This window comes from Cyprinus carpio, chromosome B22 (genome assembly GCF_018340385.1).
Source record: "Cyprinus carpio isolate SPL01 chromosome B22, ASM1834038v1, whole genome shotgun sequence".
In the NCBI taxonomy this organism is placed as follows: Eukaryota; Metazoa; Chordata; class Actinopteri; order Cypriniformes; family Cyprinidae; genus Cyprinus; species Cyprinus carpio.
Window position 1 is genome coordinate 19,073,831 of NC_056618.1, and position 26,732 is coordinate 19,100,562.

Sequence of the window (26,732 nt, forward strand, 5' to 3'; positions counted from 1 at the left end):
TTAATTTTTACCTTAGTATTCTTTAATTAAAACTTATGCTACTTCTGAGGCGGCATTCCTTAAAAGCCGCTTTCACCTTTATTTTGTTTTTGGATAATGCTAACAAATAGCCAGATATCTATTTAGGCACTATTTTAGCAAATTACGTACCATTCCAATATATAACGCCCAATATCTATTATCAAATCAATTCCCAAAGAATAAAATCGTTTTTTTTTTCATTAAAATCCTGTTTTAATCGTAAATACGTTGCTTTAAAGAAGTAAAATTGGTTGCAAAAGGCAATTCGCATTAAACGAAGTCTGCGTTTTAAAGTACTTCCTCGTCCTCTTGATCCAAACTGTTGTACCTAACTGATAAAGAATCCTTCAGTGACATTTTATCAGTGCATTTGGAGATTTCTGTAGTGGTGATGTCATAAGGACGACATCTGACATCATCTGAATCCGTGTGGGATGAGCTCTGTCCGCTTTCTTCGAAACAGATGCTGAGGGCTTCCTGTCGCACGGCGATGTGGTTGACGCCTTTGAGCGTGATGTCGTCGATGTGTTTGGCCTCCTCTTCGATTTCTTCTGGAATGGAAGGTGGTAGGCTTTCGATGTCCGAGTTGTTGAAGACGTATCCAGGCAAGGTGGTGTGTATTTGCGAGCCATGCGCAAGCGAGCCGATGCTGGGCCGAGAGGCACAGCGGTACACCCTGCTGGTGAGGAGAGCAGAACTGCGGGTCACTGAGGTCAGCTGGGATTGGACGCTGGCACCGCTGCTGTTCAGGACCGTCCCATAGCGGTAGTTAGCCAAAACGAAGGGACCTTTCCAGTCAAATGCAAGCGTCCAGCGGAGCCAGGTCTTCCGGATTTCTGTCTGGACCTGAGATAGAACAATAATGAGCAAAATTAATGTTGTGCGCTGACTTTCTACAAAACCTTTGAAAGGTTGAGAGAAAATGAATAATCACTTTGAATACAAACTTTGCTGAGGTGGCAGCATTTGAAATATTAATGTTGTTCCACCCACACTTACCTCTCCATTGCAGAAGCAGTAAATAATGGACACAAAAAATCCCTGAAAGAGAGCAATAAACACTGGTGAGAAAGGCAAGTGTACAGAAAACCTCAACAACACACATAATATCATGAGTAAGAGAAAGTTTCTTGCCAAACTTTATTAATTATTTATTATTAATTTTGCTCTTTCTTATACTTAAAAAAAAAAAATGGTTTCTCATTAAAAACTCATTTCTGGTTTGACAGTTTAATTTATTATTAAAATATTTATTTAAAAAAAAAAACAGCAAACAAAAGAGGAAATATAATCATGGCCAAAAGTTTTGGCAGTGATATACACTACCAATTAAAAGTTTGGGACGAGAATGATTTTTTAAAGTTTTTCACAGGAGTTTCTTCTGCTCATCAAGGCTGCATTTATTTGATCAAAAATACAGAAAAAAAGTAATATTGTGAAATATTATTGTGATGTAAAATAACGTTTTTCTATTTTGATATACATTAAAATCTAATTTATTCCTGCGATCAAAGCTGAATTTTCAGCATCATTACTCCAGTCTTCAGTGTCACATGATCCTTCAGAAATCATTCTGATAAGTAAGCTGTCGGCCAAGGGCTGCTATAGGGCCTAGGTTTGAGGCCCGTGCAGGGCTCTACCTGATTTCTGCGTTTGGAAATGAATGTTGTGAATCGGGTTGTTTTCTAATTAAATGACAAAATTCTTAAGTTGTATTGTCTTGTCTTATTCTTTTATTTTTTATTTTTTACATTTTCCCACATGCCCAAACTCTGTATACGAAACCATATTATTATCGGTATTATTATTATTTTAAAAATGGTTTAATTATTACTTAAACAGGTTTAAATTAATACAAAGGAAAGATAAAAAGTGATATATTTCTTAATTTATGGACATCATTTTCAGCATGTCATGGGCTCTTTATACGGGAATAAATGTGTTAAAAAAGGCCAGATAACAAATAAGTATTTTTGACCTGCTGAAATACATCAGTGAATTATTATTAAATGTAAGTTTCAAGCCTTTCATAATGTCACTATAGTGCCAAAATATGTGTTAGAACTAGGCCTAGCCTATAACTCTCAACAATAAGCCACATTTTCAATCTTTTTTTTTTTTTATGGCAAAATGCACACATCCTTAATGTAATCTAAACATTCCAAGTGAATATCCTACATTTTGTATGATATCTAGTTTTTCATGTCACAGTTTTAGCCTATTAATCTTGATTTCTTACAACTTATTTTGTTCAAGGCTTTTTTTTTTTTTTGTTTTTTGTTTTTTGTGGTGTGAGTCAGAGTAAATTGTGACACGAACAGAGTCTCATGAACATGTAGCCTTGAACAGAGGACAAATGGCCAAGGTCAGTATTTTTCATTCAAAAACTTTCATTGGCCTGTAGATTGAAAAAGCCCTTAATACAACTTAAGGAAATTGTGTAGTTTTAATGGTTTTCATAATGAATGTTTAATAACCATAACATGCAGTAAGAGCCTATGTGTAAATTTAATTCTTTTTTTCTTTTCTTTTTTTTTTTTTTTTATGAATTAGGCTGCAGCCTATGACTATCCGACATTTTAAAATTAACTTTATAAAAATTAATTTTAAATGAATTTTAATTTGGACACAAATTAAAATAATGGACAGTATTATAGTAATATTAGCAATATTTATACTTATATAAGTATGAATATAAATATACTTATATAATAATTAACATTAAATATCATAAAAACTAATAAAAAAAAAAATACAGAAAAACTGAGAAAAAAAAACTTGGATGGATGAATCTCATTAATAACTTTTCTTTAGCTGTACCTCACCACCAACTATTTAATTAATTTAAATTAATTTATATTACTTTAATTTTACAGGAAAGACAGAGAAGCAAAAAAAAATCTGATCTGCGTCTGAGATGCATTCAACTTTTAATTTTTTGTAATTTAAATTTAATTTACAGGAAAGATAGATAGATACACATCAGCACCATTTTTAAAATTTATTTTAATTTAATTTAATTTAATTTACCTTTTATTTCACAAGGAAGACTTTTTCATTTTATTTGAACTTTTATTTCACAGTAAAGACAAAAATCAAAGAAGAAAATCTGATTTTAAATGTATTTTAACATATCACAGGAAAGAAAAACAAAGAAAAAGGCTTCTGATGGACCTCAGCACTAACTTTTAATTTCAGTTTAGTTTATCTATTCAATTATTTTGTGAATTGTTTTCTGTTATCTCCCTTAATTCATTCCCTGCGCGCTGTTATTTGTTTCCCACCGTCTACAGATAAGCTGTAAAATGCTTCCGAAATATGAAAGTGCAGTTATTTATCATGCCAAAAGAGCAAATTACCGGAATGCATAGGGACACATCATTATACTCAGCGTTATCACATCACATTAGTGAGTATTGAGAGGTGAAACAGTAGCTGATTAGTCAGGAAGTCACCTGGAATGAGTTGAAGAACAGTTCACAGTACATGCGCAGCTCCCAGCCCAGACCTGTGAACGTGTGCGGCATTCCCACAAACATGATGTAGTGCACGCCGAAAACCAGAACCAGAACCAAAGTGGACTTAGCCAGCTTCCTGTACACACACAGACACATTTTCTGTTTAGAAATATTTGAATACTTTATCACACTTGATTAAATCCACAATGATTCAATTCACATCAATATAAAGAAATAATATACATGAAACCTCAAATTGAAAGGTTTATTGAGAATCAAACAATCACCAATGATTTCAAACTGACCCCCCCCCCCCCCGCCCAAACACCAAGAAAAACCATTTAGAACACCATAGTGACCACTCAGAACACTATAGCAATCTCTCAGATCACTCTAGAAACCACGCAAAACACCAAAGTAACCAATCAGAACACCATAAAAACCACCAGAACACCCTAAAAAACACCCTTAACACAACACAGACACCATATAAACCCCTCAGAACAAACACCCTAATAACCACCAGAACACCCTAAAACCACCAGAACACTATATAAACTACCCAGAACACACCAAAACCACCAGGACACCATATAAACACTACCCAGAAAACACCAAAACCACCAGGGACACTATAAAAAAACTACCCAGAAAACACCACAAAACCACCAGGACACCATATAAAACTACCAGACAAAAACCCCCTAAAAAACCACCAAAACAAAACAACAACAACTCAGAACACAAAAAAAAAAAACAAATACCAACAGAAACACAACAACAACACAACCACCAGAACACCATATCAACCACAAAAAACACCCTTAAAACCACTGAAAACACCAAATCAACCACTTGGAACACCCTAAAAACCACCAAAATACCATAGTAACCACTCAGAACACCAAAAAAACACCAAAACACCATAGTAACCACTCAGATCACCACCAGAACCCCATATAAACTACCTAAAACTACCAAAACGCCATATAGTAACAACTCAAAAAAAACCAAAAACACCAAAAAAACCAAAAAAACAACAAATCCCAACCACAGTAACTAGGGATGCACGATCATAATTTTTCTTGGCCGATTCCGATACCAATTTTTTACAAGCAAACAGGCCGATTTTACAAGCAAACTGGCGATTTTTTTTATCTTTTAAGCAACAAACAAGAAAGAAGGAAAGTGTGCAAGATGTTTATTTGGTATTTAATAGGCCCAACCTGGCCTTTTGGCTATTGAAAACAATAACCAAAACCATCTGAAATTAACAGCAGTAACTGCACGGTAAGTAGCCTACATTCAATACAAACATAGATGTTACAGACATAAGCATTTAGCTTTTGTTTTTGAATTGGGTTGAACCTACATCCAGAAACAGGCCTTAAATTAAAAATTAACTGTAACCATGTGAAATTAAAGGCAACAACTGCATAGTTCTACAGTCCAAACAAACACAATCAAAACATATTCAGTAAGATTTTTTCTAATCAGCATTCAGTATTTTTAGTTTTTTAAAATGTGGTTTTAAATTAAAAGAAAAGGTCTTTACCATGAGACTACAATAAAAGTATGCTATAAATACATTATTACAAAATGTTAAATCGAATAATGTTGGTGCGAATAAAACAAAAGATGCAACGGTGTTCATTCATCCAATAAAAAAAAAAAATAGGGTAATGATCACATCTATATAAAATAAATAACTATTGGCTCAAAAAAAAAAACATATATAGATGTGAATCATTACCCTAAATTTTTTGATTGGATGAATGAAACACTTTTTTTCATTGTGCTACAGCAGGTGATTTTTAAATCAAATTAAGTCAATGTAATTTTAAGGTAAAATAAAAATAATCATTCTATACAGAACTGAAGTGAAGTGACTGACGTTACTTCTGTCTTTTCAAACGTGTAGGCACGTTCTACTTTACAAAAAAAAAAAAAGCATTTCAGTTTTGTCACAGTTTAATCCGTTTCGTTTTCCATCCAACACGTGAGAAGTTGAGCTGAAACATCCCTTCACACGCTTGTGCAGGGCACGGACAGGTACAGTAACGCTCGCGCAACTTCAGTGAGCCGGAATGGGGCTCTTATTTGTGCGCCAGTGCACCAGCGGCTGTTCCTTCATGCTATCTGTGCCTCAGACATATAGCTCTGCACTTCCAGTGCTGAAAGGCTGCCCGTGTCCTGCACAGATTTCGAAAACTTCCACACAAAATGACATGATAGCGAATTATACACTGTAGTCTTGTGCACGCGGGGGGCACTTCCGGAAAAAATCAGCTGGAAAAAGACCACCAAACCTGATTTATGACCTCAGAACACCCTAAGAAAAACAGTAACCACTCAGAACACCATAACAAAAAGAACACCAGACAAATATAAACTACCCAGAACACCCTAAAAAAACACCATAGTAACCACTCAGATCACCACCAGAACCCCATATAAACTACCTAGAACTCCCTAGAAACTACCAAAATGCCATATAGTAACAACTCAAAACACCCAAAATACCATAGTAACCACTCAGAACACCCAAAACACCACAGTAACCACTCAGAACACCCTAAGAAAAAATAAAAAACAGAACACCATATAAACTACCCAGAACACCCTAAAAAAACACCATAGTAACCACTCAGAACCCTAAAAAACACCAAAAAACATTGCAACCACTCAGAACACCCTATCAACCAGGCAGAACACACTAAAAATCACCAAAAAACAAAAACAACTAACAACACAAAAAAAAACAACAAAAACACAAAACGAACCACAAAAAAAAAAAAAAAACCAAAACAGAAAAACAAAAAACCCACAACAACACCTTAACCCACCAGAACACCTTAAAAACCTGCCAAAACATCATATCAACCACTCAGAACACCCAAACACCCTAGCAACCACCCACAAACACAATGCAGTGGGCTCCAAAACCAAAACACATTTTCCTATTATTATTTTCAACCTTAAAAAACAGTAGGGTTTTGGTACCATGGTAAATTGATGGTATTACTATGGAACTTTGAAATACATGGTACACCAAGGTAGTTCCAAAAATATCACAACACTACTGTGGTTTTGGACTTGACAGTGAGAAAAGCCATAAAAAGCCTCCGATTCGGCTCTGAGACTGAAAATGAAATGAGAGCGAGACACTGAGAGTGAGAGTCATCGTCTCTCTAAAGACTGATTCTTACATTACAGGCCAGAAAATAAGAAAAGATGAGCTGAGTTTTGAGTCGGCGGCCTTTGCTGTTTTCACATCCTCAGATAAAGCACCACAGAAGCAGAGGAGCCCTGCGCTAAGCTCACATCACATGGAAATTGCTTAATTACTTCAAGTTCAGAGCATAAGTCCGACTCTCATTAAAAGTAAAATGCGACTGTATCCGTTCATCCATAACATCTTTAATGGTGTTCATTGCCTGGATTCAATTTCACTGGAGGTTATCAAACCCCTGTAGGTTTAAAACACTCTCAGCAGCGGCTCTAATGCTTTCACACTTGATTAAAATATAATACATATCTACTAATCTATATTTCACTTTATAACAAACTAAACCGCACATCAGTCTATCCCATTTGTACTCCATTAACTTCTTCTACGAATGTTTATTAACAAAATTAACTGGAAACTAAAACGTTACACTGTCAAAAAATTGTATCGCTCTAGTCTTCATCCTGAATTTCCAAACAAATAGTCAGTGTAGGAAATTGTCAAATTTTTTTAGTTATAGTTTATAAAATCCACATCTATATAAAGGAATAAGTAACTTGTCGCTCTTATAAACATGGTACCTCAAATCATATTTCTATATAGGGATGCACCAATACTAAATTTGGCCGATAGCCGATTATTCATAGTGACATCTTCTGATGCCAGTGCTGATGCCGATAATTTTGTTTCCTTAAAGAAAAAATCTCTTTCAACTAATGCTTAATTTGGTACATTCATATTAGAGGTTAAAATTAACAACAGAGCCCAAACTATTTAATTCAACTGCTATTATTATTATATTTTTTTCAGATAATAATCAAACTCAAAACTCAATTGTGTACCACTTTACAGCGATCTGTCACATCACATTTAAGAGCATCAAAGTGTCTTATCAGAAGTAACAAACAACAAAGCTCTTTGTGATTCTTGGATGGGAGTCATGCTACAATTAATTGAATAAGTTAAGTGAAGGAAAACTATAGATCTGGCAACCCTGGCTTGAACTATGCGTGATTCGTAGGGTTAAATATATCCTGCGTTAATGCTACTTTTTTAAATAATTAGATTGTTAACGCATTATCCCATTATTTTTGACAGCCTTATATTGAGGCACTTTTTTGTCCTCTTGTAATTGACAGGATATAATTATGGTGGCCCAGTAGTGCACAACACAACAAAATCTCAACGACACAACAGAGACAAGCTGCGACGGAACAAAATAAGCACAACACAACGGAAACAAGCCGCAACACAGCGAAATCTCCACAACACAACGGAAACAAGCTGCAACACAACAAAATTAGCACAATACAACGGAAACAACAAAATTAGTACAACACAATGGAAACATATGGTGGCCAAGAGAGCTCAATGCGCTGCAACTTCAGAAAACACTTGCAAATAGAAAAAGCACCAGCAAATCAAGAAAACATCTTCATCAGTTTGACAGCAGGAGCTGCAAATGCTTACAATACAAATATCAACTTTAAATTTTAAATTAATATTTTAATTTTCACTCTCAACTAGTTCGCAAGTTGACAAAACTAGCTCCTCCACAGAGCTTGAAAATGTTCTCAAACCAACACATTTGGTAAGTAAATATTGGTATTTATTGATTTAACATGTACAATTACGTATGTTGTCTAAGAAGAGTACAAGTATGGTTCAAAGCATTGTATTTTCTAGTTAAATGTATGCCAGTGTTAGTTTCGCGGCACTCTTAAGCCTCAAAATACACGCGGTTCCACAGTATTTTCCTTATAAATATTATACAAAATATTCTCCCATGCTGTACTGAGCTGAATTTATCTGGAGAACATACAGTTTGGGATGTTTATTTGAGCCCAGTGCTGCATTAGAGACCGTTCAAACACAGTGCGAGATGGAACACAACGAACAACTGTATGGATTTAGAATGACGGGAATAAAAAATAAAAAAAACCTTTGAACTTATGAATGATTAAAATTAGGGACAAAACAAGATTACTGCTCGAACTGTCTTTTTTCTGCATGTTGTAAGGGAAACGAATGAGCACCTGCCTCCCAAATTAGTTTGGAGAGCGTGCATTTGATTTGACTGACATAACCTTGGTTCACATAAGATTCTGACGGTACAAACCGGTAAGTTAACGTACAAACTATTCTTTCAGTTACTGAAGTGCCTTACCGGAACCCTTTGCAACGCTGCGTGAATATACGATCAGTTATAAAATTAAAGGTTTGAATAGCAATAATGGCGTATATCTTGTATAAACAGCCCTGCGATAAGGATTGTCACAAATTTGTAAAATTAGCTTTTTTTGTTGTTTTGTTCTAATTTCCTGTGTTATGTAATTTAAAAGCCTTTTCTGGATTGTAAAATATGGTTTTGGTAATTGAAATGTAACCTTGCAATGACATTTGGCTTTCTCTGTCAAGATTTATTTATTTTTATTTATAGTGTTGTTTTAAAATGTTTATGTATTTTCCATGTTTATGATATTCTGGACTGACTAAAGCTCAGCACAGAATTCTTGTGGATGGACCTCAGCAAGTCCTGTTGCAGTTGTATCCATCAAAGTGCTATGCAGACATAATGGAAATGACTGTTACATTGTAGAGCTTGGACAAATTGTAAGTAAATTTATTTACTTTATAAGTGCACATTTATTGGAGTCTGTGACTGTTAATATTGTAAGGCATATTTTAATGCTTCCCTTTGTTTTCATCAAAGCACACAGGTTCTCAAGAGGAATTTATCAAAGACATGACTTGGTATTACAGTTGTGGGTGACCAAACTGAGCACCATCAATCTGAAGTGATGTGGCCCTGGTAATAGAAGAAACATCTTGGTTATCTGCGGTTGTAACACGTAAGTTTTCAATATAGGACACAGCACTTAATGTATGTCATGATACACAGTACATTCACAATACTAAAATAAAACTAAAATAGTGTTAAAGGGATAGTTCACCCTAAAATGAAAATTTGCAAGGTGTAAGTGACTATAACATTCTATACAATAAAACAAATTTAAGTTCAATTAATTTAATATTATAATGTTTAATTAAGTTGAATGAACTTACATTTGTAAGTTAATTTAATCCCTTTTCTTAAATTGATACAATACAAAATAACGTTATGTTAAATTAAGTAAAGTATTTTACTTAAGTAATATTAAGTAAAATTAAATTCTTAGAACAAAATTCTTAGAACAAAATCACGTTGTAATAATTTTATAGTTTCAATGAACTCAAAATTTTAAGGCAACCAGTTAACTTACTTTTTGAGTCAAACTAACAAATACTTTTTTGCAGTGTAACATTATTTAGTACGTTTCTTTATTTGGTTGTGTTGTGAGCATTTGCAGTGCATGTGTTGTCAAAATGGATGAAGTTGTTTTCTTAATTTGCGGTGTTTTTTCTATTCGCAGCATGTTTCTTTATTTGGTTGTGTTGTGAGCATTTGCAGAGTGTGTGTTGTCAAAATTGATGAAGTTGTTTCCTTAATTTGCAGGTGTTTTTTCTATTTGCAGTGGGTTGACAAAATTACCACAAAGCAACTTTTAAACTAGCCACAACACAACAAAATTACCACAAAGCAACGTTTAAACAAGCCACAACACAACAAAATTACCACAAAGCAACGTAAACAAGCCACAACACAACAAAATTAGCACAACACAATGGAAACAAGCTGCCACACAGCGAAATCTCCACAGCATAACGGAAACAAGCCAGAACAGAACAAAATTAGCACAATATAACAGAAAGAAATAATTGCTTTTATCAGTTGATACCATTTATTGGCCAGACAGTTATCAGTGCATTCCTATTTATAAGGCTTGTTGAGAATCAAGCAATCCACCCAGAACATCCTGGCAAACAACCAGATACCCTAGTAACCACCCAGAACATCCGAGCGTCCAGCTAGCAATGACCCAGAAGACCGTAGTGTGGTGTCGGTGAGTTTTTATGCATATGCACCACTTCAGAACATATAAAATAGTTTTGGGAATCATTAAGGAGCCACAGACACTAAAACTGTACTTCAGAGGCAAGCCAGAACATTATTAACAAAAACAAGAGAGATTCGCTTGATTTGATCAACGGCAGCTTTGATAAGTGAGTATACAGACTGACCTTACAGTTGGTTCCACTCGCAGACTATTAGTCAGAGTGATACTGTGACTTTTACTTAAAGGCAGACATGCTGTTAATGAACACACACTCTCTCTCTCTGTGACTCTCTCTATTTCTCTCCCTCATGTGAGAAAGCCTTTCAAACACCCTCTGGAAAATTACAGTCCTCTCCTGGATATCTCACCAATGATGTCCAAACACTCCACCTTGCCGAAAACAACCACAAGAACACAGGCAAACAGAATCCAGTTGCTATTTCATATATTATATAGTAACACCTGTACTTTGGGGTTCTGGGAATCAGGTACTGTTGAATTTGCGTTTAATTTGTCACTTGAGAAAAAGTACCTCAAGTCCAATATCGTGGAGTATAGATTCTCATATGAGGTCATGTACCAGCGTAACAATAATTTCATGCACTCACCTGTACTGTTTACGTGTATCGTATCGCCCTGCATTCGTTTCTCTGATTTTTGTGGCCAGAACTCGTACGATATTCACAAACAGAATAAAATTTAGCTGCAAGAAAGAAGGAAACAGGGGATTCATTTAAAATTATGTTGTTTCATGAGTAATTTGACTAAAGTGTCAAACACATTCGATAAAGTATATATCATCATCAAAAATAGTATTTATTAAACAATAATAATAACATTAAGACATAAATTTCCTGTTGGACAACTTAATCTCCAATATAAAAAATATTATTGCATATAACATTTTAAATAACTATGATTCATTTATAATTGTGTTGTTTCATAATTAATTTGACTAAAGGATCAAACACTTTCTATATCTATCTTTTTTGTAAAATATATTTTTTATATATCCATAATAAAAACTGTATGTATTAAACAATGAAGACACTATATAAAAATATCTTTGCATATTACATTTTAAAAACTATGACAGTCTGAAAATAATGAAATAATTATCAATGAATAATTATGACAGTTATTATTAAGATAAAAGTAGATAAAGAAAACAAACAGGTAAATATTACTTATGCAAAGAACATTTTTATTGTTGTGTCATTTTCCAGAAAGGCTGTTATTTTGTCAAATTTGCCAAAAAAAAAAAAGTGTGAAAATATTTAATTGTGTGTGTTACCATTTGCAGGACAATTAAGCAATTTTATTCCAAAATTGTTTAAAATGTATTTTCCGCTCTAGACATTAACTGAGATGTAGCAGAAATTACAAAATTCTCGTTTTGGATTATTTTAATGAACTAGTGCGAGTGAGAAAAAGTGCAAAAAGTTCCCTAGTTTAACTCATTTTAAAAATGCTAATTTCATTCTGCTTATATTTTTCCGCTTGGAAATTATTCCATCAATGCCTGATGAGCTTCTGTCGCATCTGAACTGTAAAAGTTTCAACAGGTTTAGACAGTTTTTTATATTGCGCTTTACTCTATTTAGACGTCGTAATCAATACACCATAGAAATTGTTAGTCATGAGCACTTGTGCGTGAATTCATCCATGTGTGTTAAGTCCTAATTTATATGTTTTGCTGACAGGCAGCAAGGACAAAAATACATTTGCATTTTGTCACATAATTACAGCTCAGCCGGTGCGCAACTGTCCAGACGTTCTTGAAATGGGAGCTCCATTACTGTGGAAAGTGCTTATGCTCGGCAAAGCCAATAATTAACAGCATAATGTCTCCATCTGCCCATCCAGCAGATAAATATATGCATGTAACCGCTAACTGGTCAATCACATTCAGTCGCAGCATGTCAACAAACGACAGCATGCCACTATCTAAATCAACCTTTTGACATGCCCGATTACGGGCCTTTGACGAGCTCTTTCAGTGCGTATCTCATTCGGAGCACAGGGTTAAATTCGGGGTTAATGGGAAGACAGCTGTGTCTCCTAACAACTGCTTTCTTGGCACTTTACACCAATATGGTTCAATTTGGTGGCCCATGAGGCACCAATCCCATGTTTTCAATAAGAATTGATAGACTATTATCCAACATATAATTAGTAGTTTGTTTTAAACTTCTCAAATGTTTCTGGCCCACCAACTTGTTTTGGCTTGTCCCATTGCAGCAGTCTTTACCTTTTTGACTGTATCCATCAATTAAATCTTTTTAAATGGTTTAAATCTGCTCATTTTATGACAGTAAAATATTTTTTAAGGTCCTGTCATAATGTGTTGTTTCAGACTAGCCAAGTCAAGTCAAGTCAACTTTATTTCTATAGCACTTAATACAATACAGTTGGTTTCAAACCAGCTTCATAGTAAGAAACAGGAAAATAGCTGATTATTGATAAGCATATTTCACATGAATTAAATAAAATGTTTAATAAGCCCCTCCCTCAAAATACGCAATGGGCTCAGATTGGTTAGCTGGAACAGTGTGCTGTGATTCGCTAAACCGCCTCAAGTGCGCTTTCAGAAACGTCACACCCTCACCTCAGTGGTGTGTGCTCCTGTTGTATTGTAAACAATGGCCTAATCAAAACCACATAACAATATTAAACAGAATTACACACAAACAATAACACAGAACATGATCGCGCAAAAGCTTTACAAGCACACGGCTCTTAATGGTATGTTTTTTGTTTGTTGTTGTCTCATACTTTTAGATACGCTGTTATTTGTAAATGCCACTGCTTATGTTAGCTTTTAATATACGGTTTTATCCTGATTAAAGCTGTAATACAGCAGAATGCATGCTTGCAATGTAGAATTTTTGTAAAGTAATTGTTTATTTTATAACAGTAAGAAGTGCAAACATTGCTTGCTATGGCAACCGTGGCAACGTTTCTTGTAGCTATGTGAAAAATATCTGTCTATACACATAAAGTGTATAATTGGAAAACAGTTAATTGATGGAGTTGACGAGCTAATGTTCTGAATCAGGTGAGAGAGAGAGAGAGAGAGAGAGAGAGATGTAGAGACAGAATTACAATTCATATATGAATAGATTTTTCGTGCACCCCTAGTTTTGATGGCATGGCAACAACTCTTCCTCTTCTCTAAAGCAGTGCAACATGCCCCCCTTTGTTGCATGTTCCCAGGGGCGGGGTTTATGTAAATTTCAGGGTTTGTGATGTCACTAACCCAGGAAGTAGCTTGTTGTAGTCCCTACGAGCTGTTTTTGTAGGCATTAAAGGGGTCATATGATGCGATTTAAATTTTTCCTTTCTCTTTGGAGTGTTACAAGCTGTTGGTGCATAAAGAAGATCTGTAAAGTTGCAAAGACTAAAGTCTCAAATCCAAAGAGATATTCTTTATAAAAGTTAAGAGTCAACCACACACCCCTAAAACCGCTCGTTCTAACACGCCCCCACATCTCTACATCACGATGTGGGAAGATTTGCATTAATGTACAGTATGTGGAAAATAATGTGTTTTTGAACCTTAACATAAACACATTGCATTAAACCAAATACACCAAAATAATGTTCTTTTTAGCAACATCATATGATCCCTTTAAACTGCCTTAATGCCATAATTTTAAGACAATATCTACGTTTGCATTGACCTTTCAGCGTCGTAACTTTGCAGATATTGTTTATGCTCAAACAGCAATATTATACACTAACTAAAGTTTAAAACGTGAAATCACAATCAACCACTCCTTTAAATAAAACTATTAAAAAGTAAAATTTAAATATTAGATGAAAAACAAAAGCTGATGTACTAAAATGACTAAAACCAAAAATAAATTAATGCTAAATAGAAATATAAAAAAATAGATAACAAAATTAGTCAAACTTAAACTAAAATGAAAAATTAAAACATAAAAATGCTAAATTCCAGAAATTGGTATACAGTAATACAATAACACTCAGTGTGTCTAACAAATAGTTTCTGTTTGTTGGTAAAGTGCCAGCCAACTCACCCCAATTGCTGTCAGTATAGGAACTTGGTAAATCCATTTAATATCGCCAGCGCTCAACTCCCAACACCTCAGGGCGGAAGACAGAAATATTCTATTACATTTTATATACAGCACAGCTTGTGCATCTCTCTGTGTGTATAACTGTGTGACTCTTTTTTTTAACTTACTGAGAATCTGGATCACGTACGGGAAACTCACCTTACATCCGCCAGCATTGCCCTGACGACAGCCCATGTTGATACAAAGAGAGCAGGAACACCTGCGGTCGCACAAATTAGAAAATGACAAGATATATCAACTGTAATGGAGCATACAAGCACAAAAGCATGTACGACACTTGCCAAAAATTCACCGGAACAACACAATTTTCTGTTTGTTTTATTTTGAACCGATGAGATCCGACAAGTCAAAAGCCTCCTGAAAGTCTCCTTGACCCTCCAGACCATAAATTAAATGTAAAGTCTATAGTTTCTGTGCTGACACTAACAACACCGAACGTTTCCAAACAATCCCCTCACCTGCTATTGTCCAAAGAAAAAAAAAAACATATTATGACCATATTTATATTTTTAAATATAGAAATATAAAATGAAAAATGACATAAAATGAAAAATATAGATTATTATTATACTTTTTATGTAATAAAATTTCATGAGTTTTGTATAATTATTACATTTTACCTGCCATATTCTAAAAAAATTAATATGATTACACACATATGATTTGATTTTTTTTAAATATAAAATATATTTTTTATAATTTATATAAAATGTTCATAATGTTCAAGACATAATATACTTATATAGAGCCTATATAAAGTTTTACATATATGTACATATATATACAGTATGTAATGTATGTATATGTATAGTTTTGGTAACACTTGATTTTAAGTACACGTAACATGTACTTACTATAACACATGACCCAACATAATTATGCATGTACATTTAGATGATGTGTCTCCCTAAATACTGAGTATTATTATTATACTATTTATGTGTTTTTTGATATGTATCTTCTCATTAGTAATATAAGGTAACGTTATCAGTGGTGTTGCACCAACATTTTTTGTGTCTTAATTACCAAAGTGGCATAATTAACATCCAAACGTACTTCTTCCATAAAGTGCAAACTTTTTGACCTGATGGCGCGTAATCCTAACCCAAAAGCACATATTACGTCCAGTGGTTACTTTGTTCTGGTTATTTAAAAATAATGGTTTAGTTTTCTTATGAGTGTTTTTCTTAGAACGAATTCAAGCCGGAAAATGTCCCTGTGCCTGAGCCCTGTGCTTATATTTTCTCTTTTTGACCCACACCATATTTGAGCATTTGACCATGGTTTTTCATTAATTGTTGTGGTTTACTTTGCATCACATTGTTGGTCCTATTTTATGGCGACATAGTATTTCTCATATATTGCCTATATTTTAAATATTTTTAAAATCCTTACTGCCTTTTATTTTGACAGACCAACTTCTTGGGGCAAATTATTTGTCTGTAGAATTGTTTGCTTGTTTTATAAATTATTATTCTGCTTTAGTAAAACGTGAGGCACTGTATAAAATTTCGTTCCATTAATTTAGGCCCTGATGAAAACAAGAAACTAATAAAGAAACCTGCACGATTTAGCGAAATCTTTGAAATTCTAATGGACGATTGGCAAATGATGTTTAAAAAATGAACAAGAGCTATTAATAAATTAAAAAAAAAAAAAAAATTGCAGCCTGCATTTAATGCCACAAGGATTTGCGTCGGCGCGAGTGAGCTGAAGTGCACAGCATTATTCTTATTTGACCCCAAAAGAAATGGTTTACGATTCATGCTCCAGAGCATTAAAAGTGGAGCTATTTATTAGTGCAAATAGGATACTTTGAATTTTTTCCTGATATGCATTAACGTCAATATTGTGGTTCTCTCATATATTAGGCCTATATTTAATTTATAGCACTGAAATCAATTCGAACGAAAGCATTTTTGTTATTCGTTAACTGTTGTATGTCTCTTAACGCGCGTGGGAAAGATATATTTCTGTAGAATGCATGAAATAGTAAACGTGTCTCCCCAAATTTAGGCCACTGAGCTTTAGCAAATCATTGAATTCTAAAGAATGGACGGATTAATATAAACGTCCTCACATTCAAGTGTTCGAAAATTCTGTAATGCGCATGCAGCCTTTTACCGTGGATTTGTTCCTGCTAGAAAACTGAATGTTTTTCATTATAATCAACTGAATTATTTTAAAGGGATGGGTCTCACATCTCTGCAGATATTTGTTGCTTCAGAAAGCTTGAAATGTCTTTTAAGTAAAATCACTCAAAAAAAAATAGTGTAATTGTGAAGGTTGTATGTCTGTCTTTAAACGCACGTGTGTTCCTCAAGAGAGCAGCACTGTGCAATTTTCCATCTTGCAGTCGGCAAGTGATTCTGGTGCAGGCGCTTTATGTCTCCTTTTTTTTATTTTTATTAGGCTATTTGCCTGTGCTACATTGAGTAAAGACCTATTAAATGCTCCTCTAGTTATGCATAACAAACTATGATTACCTATTGCATATTAAGTCGTCTTGTGCGAAAACGGTCTGTAATGGAGAGATGCCTTTACACGGAGTTGCCCTCAAAACACAAACGAAAATTGATCCTAAAATTGATATTAACTTAAAATTTGAAAATACATAACGACCCCAATAATGTGTAATGTCTGACTGAAAGTTGTTTTGTCATGTCTTAAACGCAGTGTATCCCAATGGAAAAACGCATATAAACTGTTGAAATCCTGCAGTCGACACAGACTGCTCTCATTATTGTTTGCGATTTCATTTATTTAGGTTATACAATGAGTTAAGGCATACTCCTGCTGAAGTTATCATATTGATACTATATTCAATAGCATTAGAAACTTTGAAGTTTTTTTTAAACCTTTCGTTATACGAGTTTGCACCAAGTCCATCTAAAGCCTGTTCTGCAACGCGAGTTGATTACACTGATGCCAGGATGTGAACAAATCTTTGACCCCCACAAGCTAACTTAACTGACACATGAGCCCACCCTTCTCATACTGTCTTCCTAGGAGATGTGTTTTGGGCTGTAAGTTAACTGCTGTAATAATAATTATAATAATGTAGAGAAAAAGTTTTATAAAAAAAGCTATTTATCTCTTATTAACATCATAGAGCGGCAAACTGGTCAGGATGTCGTTTCATTATTTTTATTAGGTTATTTTATTTGTGAAGGCTATGCGGTGAAGGCTTTATAAGTATACAACTTAAGTGCTCCCCAGCCTGCAACCGCTTTGACAGTGCTACATTCTTCAACTGCGCCCAGCGGTCAAAATGACGGAAATCCTGATCAAACGAATTCCAAGTGAGGACCACACATACTGATCACTAGCAACATTTAAAGAAAACCATAGTCTACCTTTATGAAGATGTCCTTCTTGTAGTTTAATACTGTTATTACATAAGAGTTACTACACCGACATAGAGAGCTCAGCGGAAGCTGTCTGACTCTAACGGCTTATTGAGTACAAACTGAAGCAAACTCTGTTCATTCAATTTATGCAACAACATTGTGTATTCACATTAGCTAGATGGGTGAAATAAATGTTTTAAGTGCCAGTTTAAAAAATGCTTTTTATCTAACGCAGCTGTTTCTCGAGCGGCCGCGCGCCGCAGGCGGCCCGCCACGAATAGCCTGAACACAATTAACAAAATAATTTTCAGTTTTACAATTTCATTTAGTTTTTACATTCATTTAAAAATTACTAAAGAAATATAAGCTATAGCCCAAGTTATATGTAAAAGTATGTTGTTTTTCAAAGAATGACATTTGTTTTAGGGAGTAAAAAGAAGTGTGGAAAAAGCAGCAAATGACACATACAAACAAGCATGTTGGAAACCACCCCTACTACGCAGCAATCACCTTAATTGCAGAAAGTGGCAAAACCGCTGGAGAACCTCCTATCTTAAATTCGAAAGTGCTTTCCATATTTGGAACAACATAGCTTATCATTTGTGAATGCACATTTTCTGTCAATTCCGCGCGTCAAGTCACTTACAATCGCAATTCATTGTGCTGTTACTCCTTTCGAGGCCGAATTTTCACAAATTGGTCAGAGCTCCCCATACAGACACAGGTTTGTTTTTATTTATGGGGAGGACGATAATGTAATCGATTAAATATCATAATATTTTGAAATGTTATAAATCAGGTTGGTTGGATTGATGACGTAATATGTAAATGATATGCCGTGCTGGCCCGCGAGACGGAAAAAAAGGTTGAGCACCACTGGTGCTAACGTTTCTATAGCTTTAATAGTCTGTTAAAGCCCATAACATTTGGTAGTTTTCACCTCATAATCCTAACCTTTAAAGTCACAATTCTATAATGGTCAAATTTACTCAGGGCCGATGTTCACTTTTATTGACAAGTATGTTTTTGTTTTTTTTTTTTTTTTTTGTTTTTTTATCACAGAATAAATTGGTAGCTTACATAAATAGGTGAAGCCAAACACTTATAGTTCAAATATTTGGATCCGTCCCTATTTTTTTCCCATTATTTTCTTAATATACAAAATTTTTTAAACGTCCAAAGCCAGCGGTTCAACGCGCGGGGCTGGTTGAGCGGGAATGTGCTGCCAAAACAGTCATTTCAAATGCAATGAAAAAAAAATAAATAAAAAAACTCCTGGATGCCCTAATAGTCTGTTCCTACGTAATTATAATATTAACCGATTAAAATCCACCTATTTTTCGTTGACGCTGCATGTTTATTGTATTTATTTAGGCTATTATCTATATTTTTTCAAACATAAAGTAAGTTTTTGTGACACAGGAAAAAAACTATATAGTAATATAATAAGGTTTGTAAACAGCCATTCATTCTATTACATTCATAATAATAACGGCTGAGCCCTAATAATGTTTTAAGGCAACCAGTATTTTTTAGTTCGTCCCTTCACTTAACCAAAAATCCTTTAAATTGAACAATTTATCAAACAATGGAATAATTACAAATCAGATCATACTAATGGATAAGAAAAATTGCAGTATTATAATTATAGCTTAAGCTATAAACAAACAAAGAACAAAAAAAAATGAATAATAATATAAAGCTACCATAGGTAATTGCAGTTGGGCGTCTCCATTATGGAGAGAACCAAACTGTTCCAAATTCGTGAATGTTTGCCATATTGGGTTCAACAGGTTACTATAATTTCATTAGGAAAAATATAGGCTTTGTAGCGGTCACGGCGTGTTACTCATGTATCGACGGGGAAAAATTAAAACAACTCATATGCTTGTTACCTTTCGAAAATATGCCCAAAGTGGACCGCTGCTCAAACAACATTACAACAAAAAGTTTCCAAACACATCAAAGGTGTCTGTTTGGCTTTCCTGGTGAATATTATGCATCAAACATAAAGTATAAATAAATAAGGTTTTAAGTAAGTGTTGCCGACTCCAGGACACCAAAACGTTTCGACTAAGATTCTTGAAGGCAGACGTAACACAAGCCTCAGATGAGAATTATCATAACAAGCTGGAAAATTGGCTAGGTTACATCTGGGCAGGGTAAAATAAACAATGTTTAAAACCAAAACCAAGCGCTGATTGATCTTAACATGTGCACTTACCCCACCCTATGAGAGTGAAACCCCAAAGATATTTGGAGTCTGAGAAGAACGCCATGAAAATGAGACTGTGAAGGTACAGGCCCTCCACTAAGATCCAGTAGTAGTTGGTTGCCAGGAAATAAATGAAGAACAGGACTGTGATCTTGCAGCCAACCTGAAAGTACAAACAATACTGGCTTCAACCAATTAGAATCCTCAAACCGTGAGCATTCCGCCAATCACAGCACAACCGTTTATTATTATGCAACCTTATAGTTGGAATGAATGTATTTACAAGATGAATGTGCATGAATGCCACCACAAGAGCTATAATGTCCAATTCAGAATTTTTTTAAAATTTTCTTTATATCTCACAAGTCTGACTTTATAACTTGCGATTGCGAGTTTATATCTTACAATTCTTAAAAAAGGTCAGAATTGTGAGGTGTAAGCCATAAATTGGCTTCTGAGTAAACCTGAATATATTAAGCAAACTAAATTTTTCTGAGGCAATAAGTTTGCAGAATTGTTTTCAGGTAATATTAACATTTTGTAATTTATAGTGTAAAAATTCACAATTACCTATTTTATTTTTTGTTCAGTGGTGGATATGGGCTTTCATAGTACAGGAGAAAAGGTTTTTGTCCCCTTCCGTTTTTTTTTTGTTTTTTTTTGTTTTGTTTTTTGCACATTTGTCACACTTACAAGATTCAGATCATCAAATAAATCTGAATATTACACAAAGATAATGCAAGTAAATACATAATGCAGTTTTTAAATTATATTTTCATTTATTAAGGGGAAGAAGCTGTCCAAACCTACCTGGCCCTACGTTAATAATGAATTGCCCCCTCCTGTTAAATCATGAAAGAACTGTGATTAACCACGTTATTTAGTGGAGTTAAATTTCACAAGCCACACTCAAACCTGATTACTGCCAGAGCTGTTGAATCAAGAAATCACTTAAATAGAAGCTGTCTGACAAAGTGAAGCATGCTTAAAGAGCAACACATCATGCCGCGATCTAAAGAAATTCAAGACAGATGAGAAACAAAATAGTTGACATGTATCAGTCTGGAAAGGGTTATAAAGCCATTTCTAAGGCTCTGGGACTTCAGAGAACCACGGTCAGAGCCATTATCCACAAATGGAGAAAACTTGGAACAGTGGTGAACCTTCTCTTGAGTGGCCGGCCTACCAAAATTACTCCAAGAGCACAACGATGACTCATTCAGGAGGTCATAAAAGAACCCAGAACAACATCTTAAGAACTGCAGGCCTCACTTGCTTCAATTAAGGTCAGTGTTCATGACTCAACAATAAGAAAGACACTGGGCAAAAACTGCATCCATGGGACAGTTCCGAGGCAAAAGCCACTGCTGACCAAGAAGAACACAAAGGCTCATCTCACATTTGCCAAAAAATATCTTGATTATCCCCAAGACTTCAGGGCAAATATTCTGTGGTCTGATGCAACAAGAGTTGAACTTGTGTGTCCCGTTTCATCTGGCGTAAAACCAACACAGTATTCCATAAAAAGAACATCATACCAGCAGTCAGACATGGTGGTGGTAGTGTGATGGTCTAGGGACGACTGGATGACTTGCAATAATTGATGGAACCATGAATTCTGCACTCTACCAGAAAATCCTGAAGGAGAGTGTCCATCCATCAGTTTGTGACCTCAAACTCAGGCGCACTTGGGTTCTGGAGCAGGACAATGATCCCAAACACACCAGCAAGTCCTCCTCTGAATGGCTCAAGAAAAACAAAATGAAGGTTTTGGAGTGGCCAAGATAAAGTCCAGACTTAAATCCGATTGAGATGCTGTGGCATGACCTTAAACAGTCCACTCATGCTCGAAAACCCTCCAACGTGGCTCAATTAAAACAATTCTGCAAAGAAGAGTGGGCCAAAATTCCTCCACAGCGATGTGAAAGACTCACTGCCAGTTATTACAAATGCTTGATAGCAGTTTTTGCTGCCAAGGGTGGCACAACCAGTTATTAGATTTAGGGGCAATTGCTTTTTCCACATAGTACCAGGCAGGTTTGGACAGCTTTTTTCCTTTAATAAATGAAATCATTATTTCAAAACTGCATTTTGTATTTACTCAGGTTATCTTTGAGTAATATTAATTTGTTTGATTATCTGAATCATTCAAGTGTTCCAAATATGCAAAAAATTAAAAAAACAGGTTGGGGCAAAAACGTTTTCATACCACTGTATATTGAGTTGTGACCGCCGTTTTTTGATTTTAGCTAATTTGAACATTAGCAAAATTTCAGCAAAAAAATGTTAGTGATTATGTAATTTATAATGTAGCAATATATGAAGAAAATTATGTTACTCAACATGCTGAATTCACTTGACCAACTTAAACCCGATGTAAAATTTGTGCTAGGAAATCTTTTGCCCTAACGTGAAATTCAAGAACTTGTGGATTCCTATTGAAATGACTGGATTTCGTCAATGAAAATTCGCAGAATAGCGGTAAATATGGCCCCACTTTAAATGTTAACCTCGATAACAAAAAACATTTTTTTAATTTCATCATTAATAACAAAGGCGCAAAAAAGACGCATTGTGAAGATTAGTAAACTTTTAATTTAAACATGCTGTTGCTGAAAACATGATGAAAAATGACACATTTTAGATTTTTTTTTACGTTCATTTGAAAAAAAAAAAGTTTAAAATTATTTGGACAAATAATTTGCTTTTTTGTGTACTATTGATGAAAAACAAATATCAAAGTTCATCAGAAAATAGTGCTCATTTAGCTGCATTTATGAGGTGAAAAAAAAACTAAATTTCCCATAATTTCTAGTGGCTTAACAGGTAATTGTAAAATACACTGATGCAGTATTAAATTCACATTTGCTGCACTCTTCATTTTGCTGTATTAGTACTGAAAGCCTCCAACCTTTATCTCAAAGTGAATAGTAAGAAATGCATCTTTAATTGAAATCACTTGAATGCACATCACTTCATAATTATGGCTTCAAGCTCATATAGAACATTCCAGGAGTACTTCAAGCCTGCAGAAATCTCTAATGCATTTTAAACAGTGCGATTTATTGTTAAAGCCTGTAAAACACTCAAACCATTTCAATGCAGAGAAGAGTTAACTTAATTTAACTAAAGTTAAAGTAATTTTAGCCAAAACTAGTTCAACTGAAAAAAAAAAAAAAAAAATTCATTAAACCTGGCCAGATTCAACAATCTAGCTCATTAACTGCACTCACATACTGAGTCTTGTCAAGCGGGGAAATGGAGACGGTGCTGATGTTGTCCATTAGCATGGTGTCATACTCCTGTAGCACACCGTTAGCGTACACCACTCTGTCTTTCACGAAGATGCTGACCGCGCGCAGCATGAAAGACACAAAGAGGTGCATGTGGATGTAGTTTCTAGTGCAGTGGAGACGCCTGGAAGACAAAAGAGAGAAAATTTCAGATAATCGCACGGAAATCTTTTCAGTTTTGTAGGTTTTCCCTTCAAACCAGCATGAATAAGTGTCATATCTGCCAGAATTTTTCTTTTCTTTTTTTAAAATACTGATATGAATAATTTAAAAAAAAAAATTAAATATATGTTTATTTCACTCTGTTTATATAATCAGTTTAATAATTAATACTGTTATGATTGTTTTTTTATATTTAAGATTGAAAGTCTGGGGCTAAAAAAGGTTTTAAGCAATAAAATAATGCGAAAATGACATCTGAAAAGTAAAAAAAAAAAATATATATATATGGTAACATTTTCAAGACAGTTTCAAGTTGACCTTCATATTAGTGAAAAGTGAAGTGAAAGGGAGGTGAAGTGTAATGGAATATTAGTGTTATTTTTGTATCTTTGGTTTACTATTATAGTTTTTTTTGTGTGGTGTGTGTTTTCAATTAGATTTTTAGATTTTGTTTGTATTCTTATTTTTACATTATTTTTCATTTATAGTTAGGAGCCAAGCACCGAAGATGCATAGGCACCTATTGATAGTTTTCACATGATGTCACTCACTCATAGGAATGCCCACCTGGAGGGCAAAATGAAGCTCTGCTCCACTGACCACCAGTTATTTTTAAACAGTTTGTATTAAGTAGTAATGTAGTAAAATGCAGATATTAAAAGGTGAAATTCAGTAAACACCTTATTGATTATATATATATTGTACAGGCAAGCATATGAACCCAGAATATAAACGCAATGTGCAAAGTTTCACGTTAAATGGTTTCCCATTGAAAACCATTATAAGGAAAACACTGAACCATTAAGCGGATTGCATTCATATTCCGACCTCATCATGTAAATTATGCATCATTAATATACTGATTACTGAATTGGATCTCTTAATATTACTGATTTAAATATATTAAGGCACTTTAAGTGTTTTTACAACATTTGTCGCACTGTTTAATGATTGAAATATTGCCGCGGGTGCTTAATATGGATTGCAAATTACCAAAACTTGCATTTTGTTCACATACCTTTGTTTTATTCTTTTGAGAGGTGATCTAAATATTTGCTGCTGTGAAACAGATGAAAAATGTATAGGCTTGTGCTGCAGTTCTATTGATGTTTTGCCCTCCAGGTCTTCGAGCCGGTCACGTGACTGAAAGCTATCAAATGTATCTATTGGCATTATTCTTCTTCTTCTTCCGTTTCTTCCGCTCTCGAGTCTATGGCAGCCCATAGAACCACTTGTGGGAACGTTGTGAAATTTGGCACACTGACAGGACAGTCCCAGCATTAACCGTAGCAAGTTTGGGGCCTCTAACTCAAACTCTCTAGCGCCACCACAATTTTCATTCATGTTTATGCTAAGAACTTTTGAACCGTAAGGCACAGAAGGAAAATTTTCCTCTGATTCCTTGGCTCATGCCGAGTCGAATGGACCAAAATTAAAAAAATCATAAGGTTTAGTTTTTTCGCTATTTTTAATTGTTCATAGACCTACTTTTTCAAACTCGTCCTAGACGGTTTGTTTGATTTTCACCAAAATTGGGTGTTTTAGTAATTTTTTATTCCTCTTTATTAAGATTACATTTTTAGCTTTAGTTAATTTACTACTATCTAAACAAAAAATTCTTTTTTTTTTTTTTTTTTTCAGTTAATGTTTATTTTATTTTAAGTAATTAAAATGTTTTCTGTGGTTTTAATTTTGCTACGTTTATTGAAAAATATATTTTAATAATTATGCATGAATGTGGACCCAGTAACATCCTTCAGTAAAGCCTTTTAATTAGAAAAAGCAAAGTACAAGTTGTTCAGTTGTAGCAGAAACTCAGTGGGGAACTCTTCAGCTAATTTAACATCTGTGGGTCTTTAAAGATGAAGACCTGGTCTGAATTGTCGTGCATGAGTCCCTCAACAGCAGCCACTTGTATGGAACAAGTATAATACGTTTGCTTCCTGTGCAACTTCCTAATGAATACATGGAGTTATTAGTGTTTCTTTTACTTGCTGTATGGGACCAAAGTCTTCTGGGACCAATGTTCAATTACCGAAAGTATCCAATGATGAAAATGGCCACCAGTAGCGAGCTGAAGGACACCGCATAGCCGACTGTGTACATGATGTGCAACCGCTCGAAAAAGTCCCTCTGGAAACACAACAACATTTGAGTCATCTCAACGAATGCAACTCTACATCCTAAACATTTCCAAAGACTTTTCACTTGATAAACCAGTGGCATATGAAACTATATAAGCAGCTTTACAGCTTTGCGTTTGAAGACACCAACCCAGCTACATCTCATTGGAGCATTGTTATCAAAAAGTAACTCTTGAATGATTTCGAAACTTGTCAATAAGACTCCTCAAACGCTTCCAGCCTGTTTAATTGTACTTACTTTGCCCTTTTCAATGCCTGGAGCCAAGAACCGGAGACAGTCTGAATAATTGACCCAAGTTCTGTTCTCCACCGATACCCACGATCCATTCAAGTCACAATGACGGTATGCAAATCCTGTGAAAATGAAGAAACAGAACAATTTGATTAGACATTGTTGTAAAGAAACTGGGAAAATTGTTCAAAGAAGTTTTCGCAAGTACCGTTGTGGTTGAAGTCGTACACGTAGCTGGGACATGGCACTTTGCTGACAGTTCCTGGAGAACCTTGAGGCCAGCAAACCAACCCGTCCCATCCAGGAGAACAGACCTCATCTGTGCACAAAATGTGTAAACCACAATCAAACTTCGTAGGGTGGAAATGCGACCTCAACAAAGTCTGTAAGTTAAGATTCCTTTTGGAGGAAAATCACAGAAACAGCTTTAACATCTCAACTGTTTCTCCTAGCAGTGAAACTAAAAAGAGAGTGAACAGATTTTTTGGCAAACATTTTCTGCTTCTATATTTTGGTTCTGGTTCCAATTTCGCTAAACGATTCCATTTCATTAATGGTTCCATTAACGATTCTTTTAGTGCCGTTGA

The 26,732-nt window shown here is 34.8% G+C and overlaps 1 protein-coding gene across 1 annotated transcript in view; it reads right to left on the bottom strand.

Moving 5' to 3' along the window:
* Positions 1–26,732, bottom strand: part of LOC109047553 (parathyroid hormone 2 receptor-like) — a 27,498-nt gene continuing 766 nt past the window's right edge. Inside the window, exons 2-12 of the mRNA XM_042749536.1 lie at positions 26,354–26,544; positions 26,152–26,267; positions 25,805–25,902; positions 23,548–23,731; positions 20,324–20,477; positions 14,888–14,948; positions 14,690–14,756; positions 11,255–11,349; positions 3,477–3,615; positions 1,021–1,062; positions 1–867 (exon numbers count right to left, since the gene is read on the bottom strand). Of these exons, the coding sequence (XP_042605470.1) occupies positions 310–867; positions 1,021–1,062; positions 3,477–3,615; positions 11,255–11,349; positions 14,690–14,756; positions 14,888–14,948; positions 20,324–20,477; positions 23,548–23,731; positions 25,805–25,902; positions 26,152–26,267; positions 26,354–26,544 (1,705 nt within the window). The 3' untranslated portion in view covers positions 1–309. The remainder of the gene's footprint in view (positions 868–1,020; positions 1,063–3,476; positions 3,616–11,254; positions 11,350–14,689; positions 14,757–14,887; positions 14,949–20,323; positions 20,478–23,547; positions 23,732–25,804; positions 25,903–26,151; positions 26,268–26,353; positions 26,545–26,732) is intronic.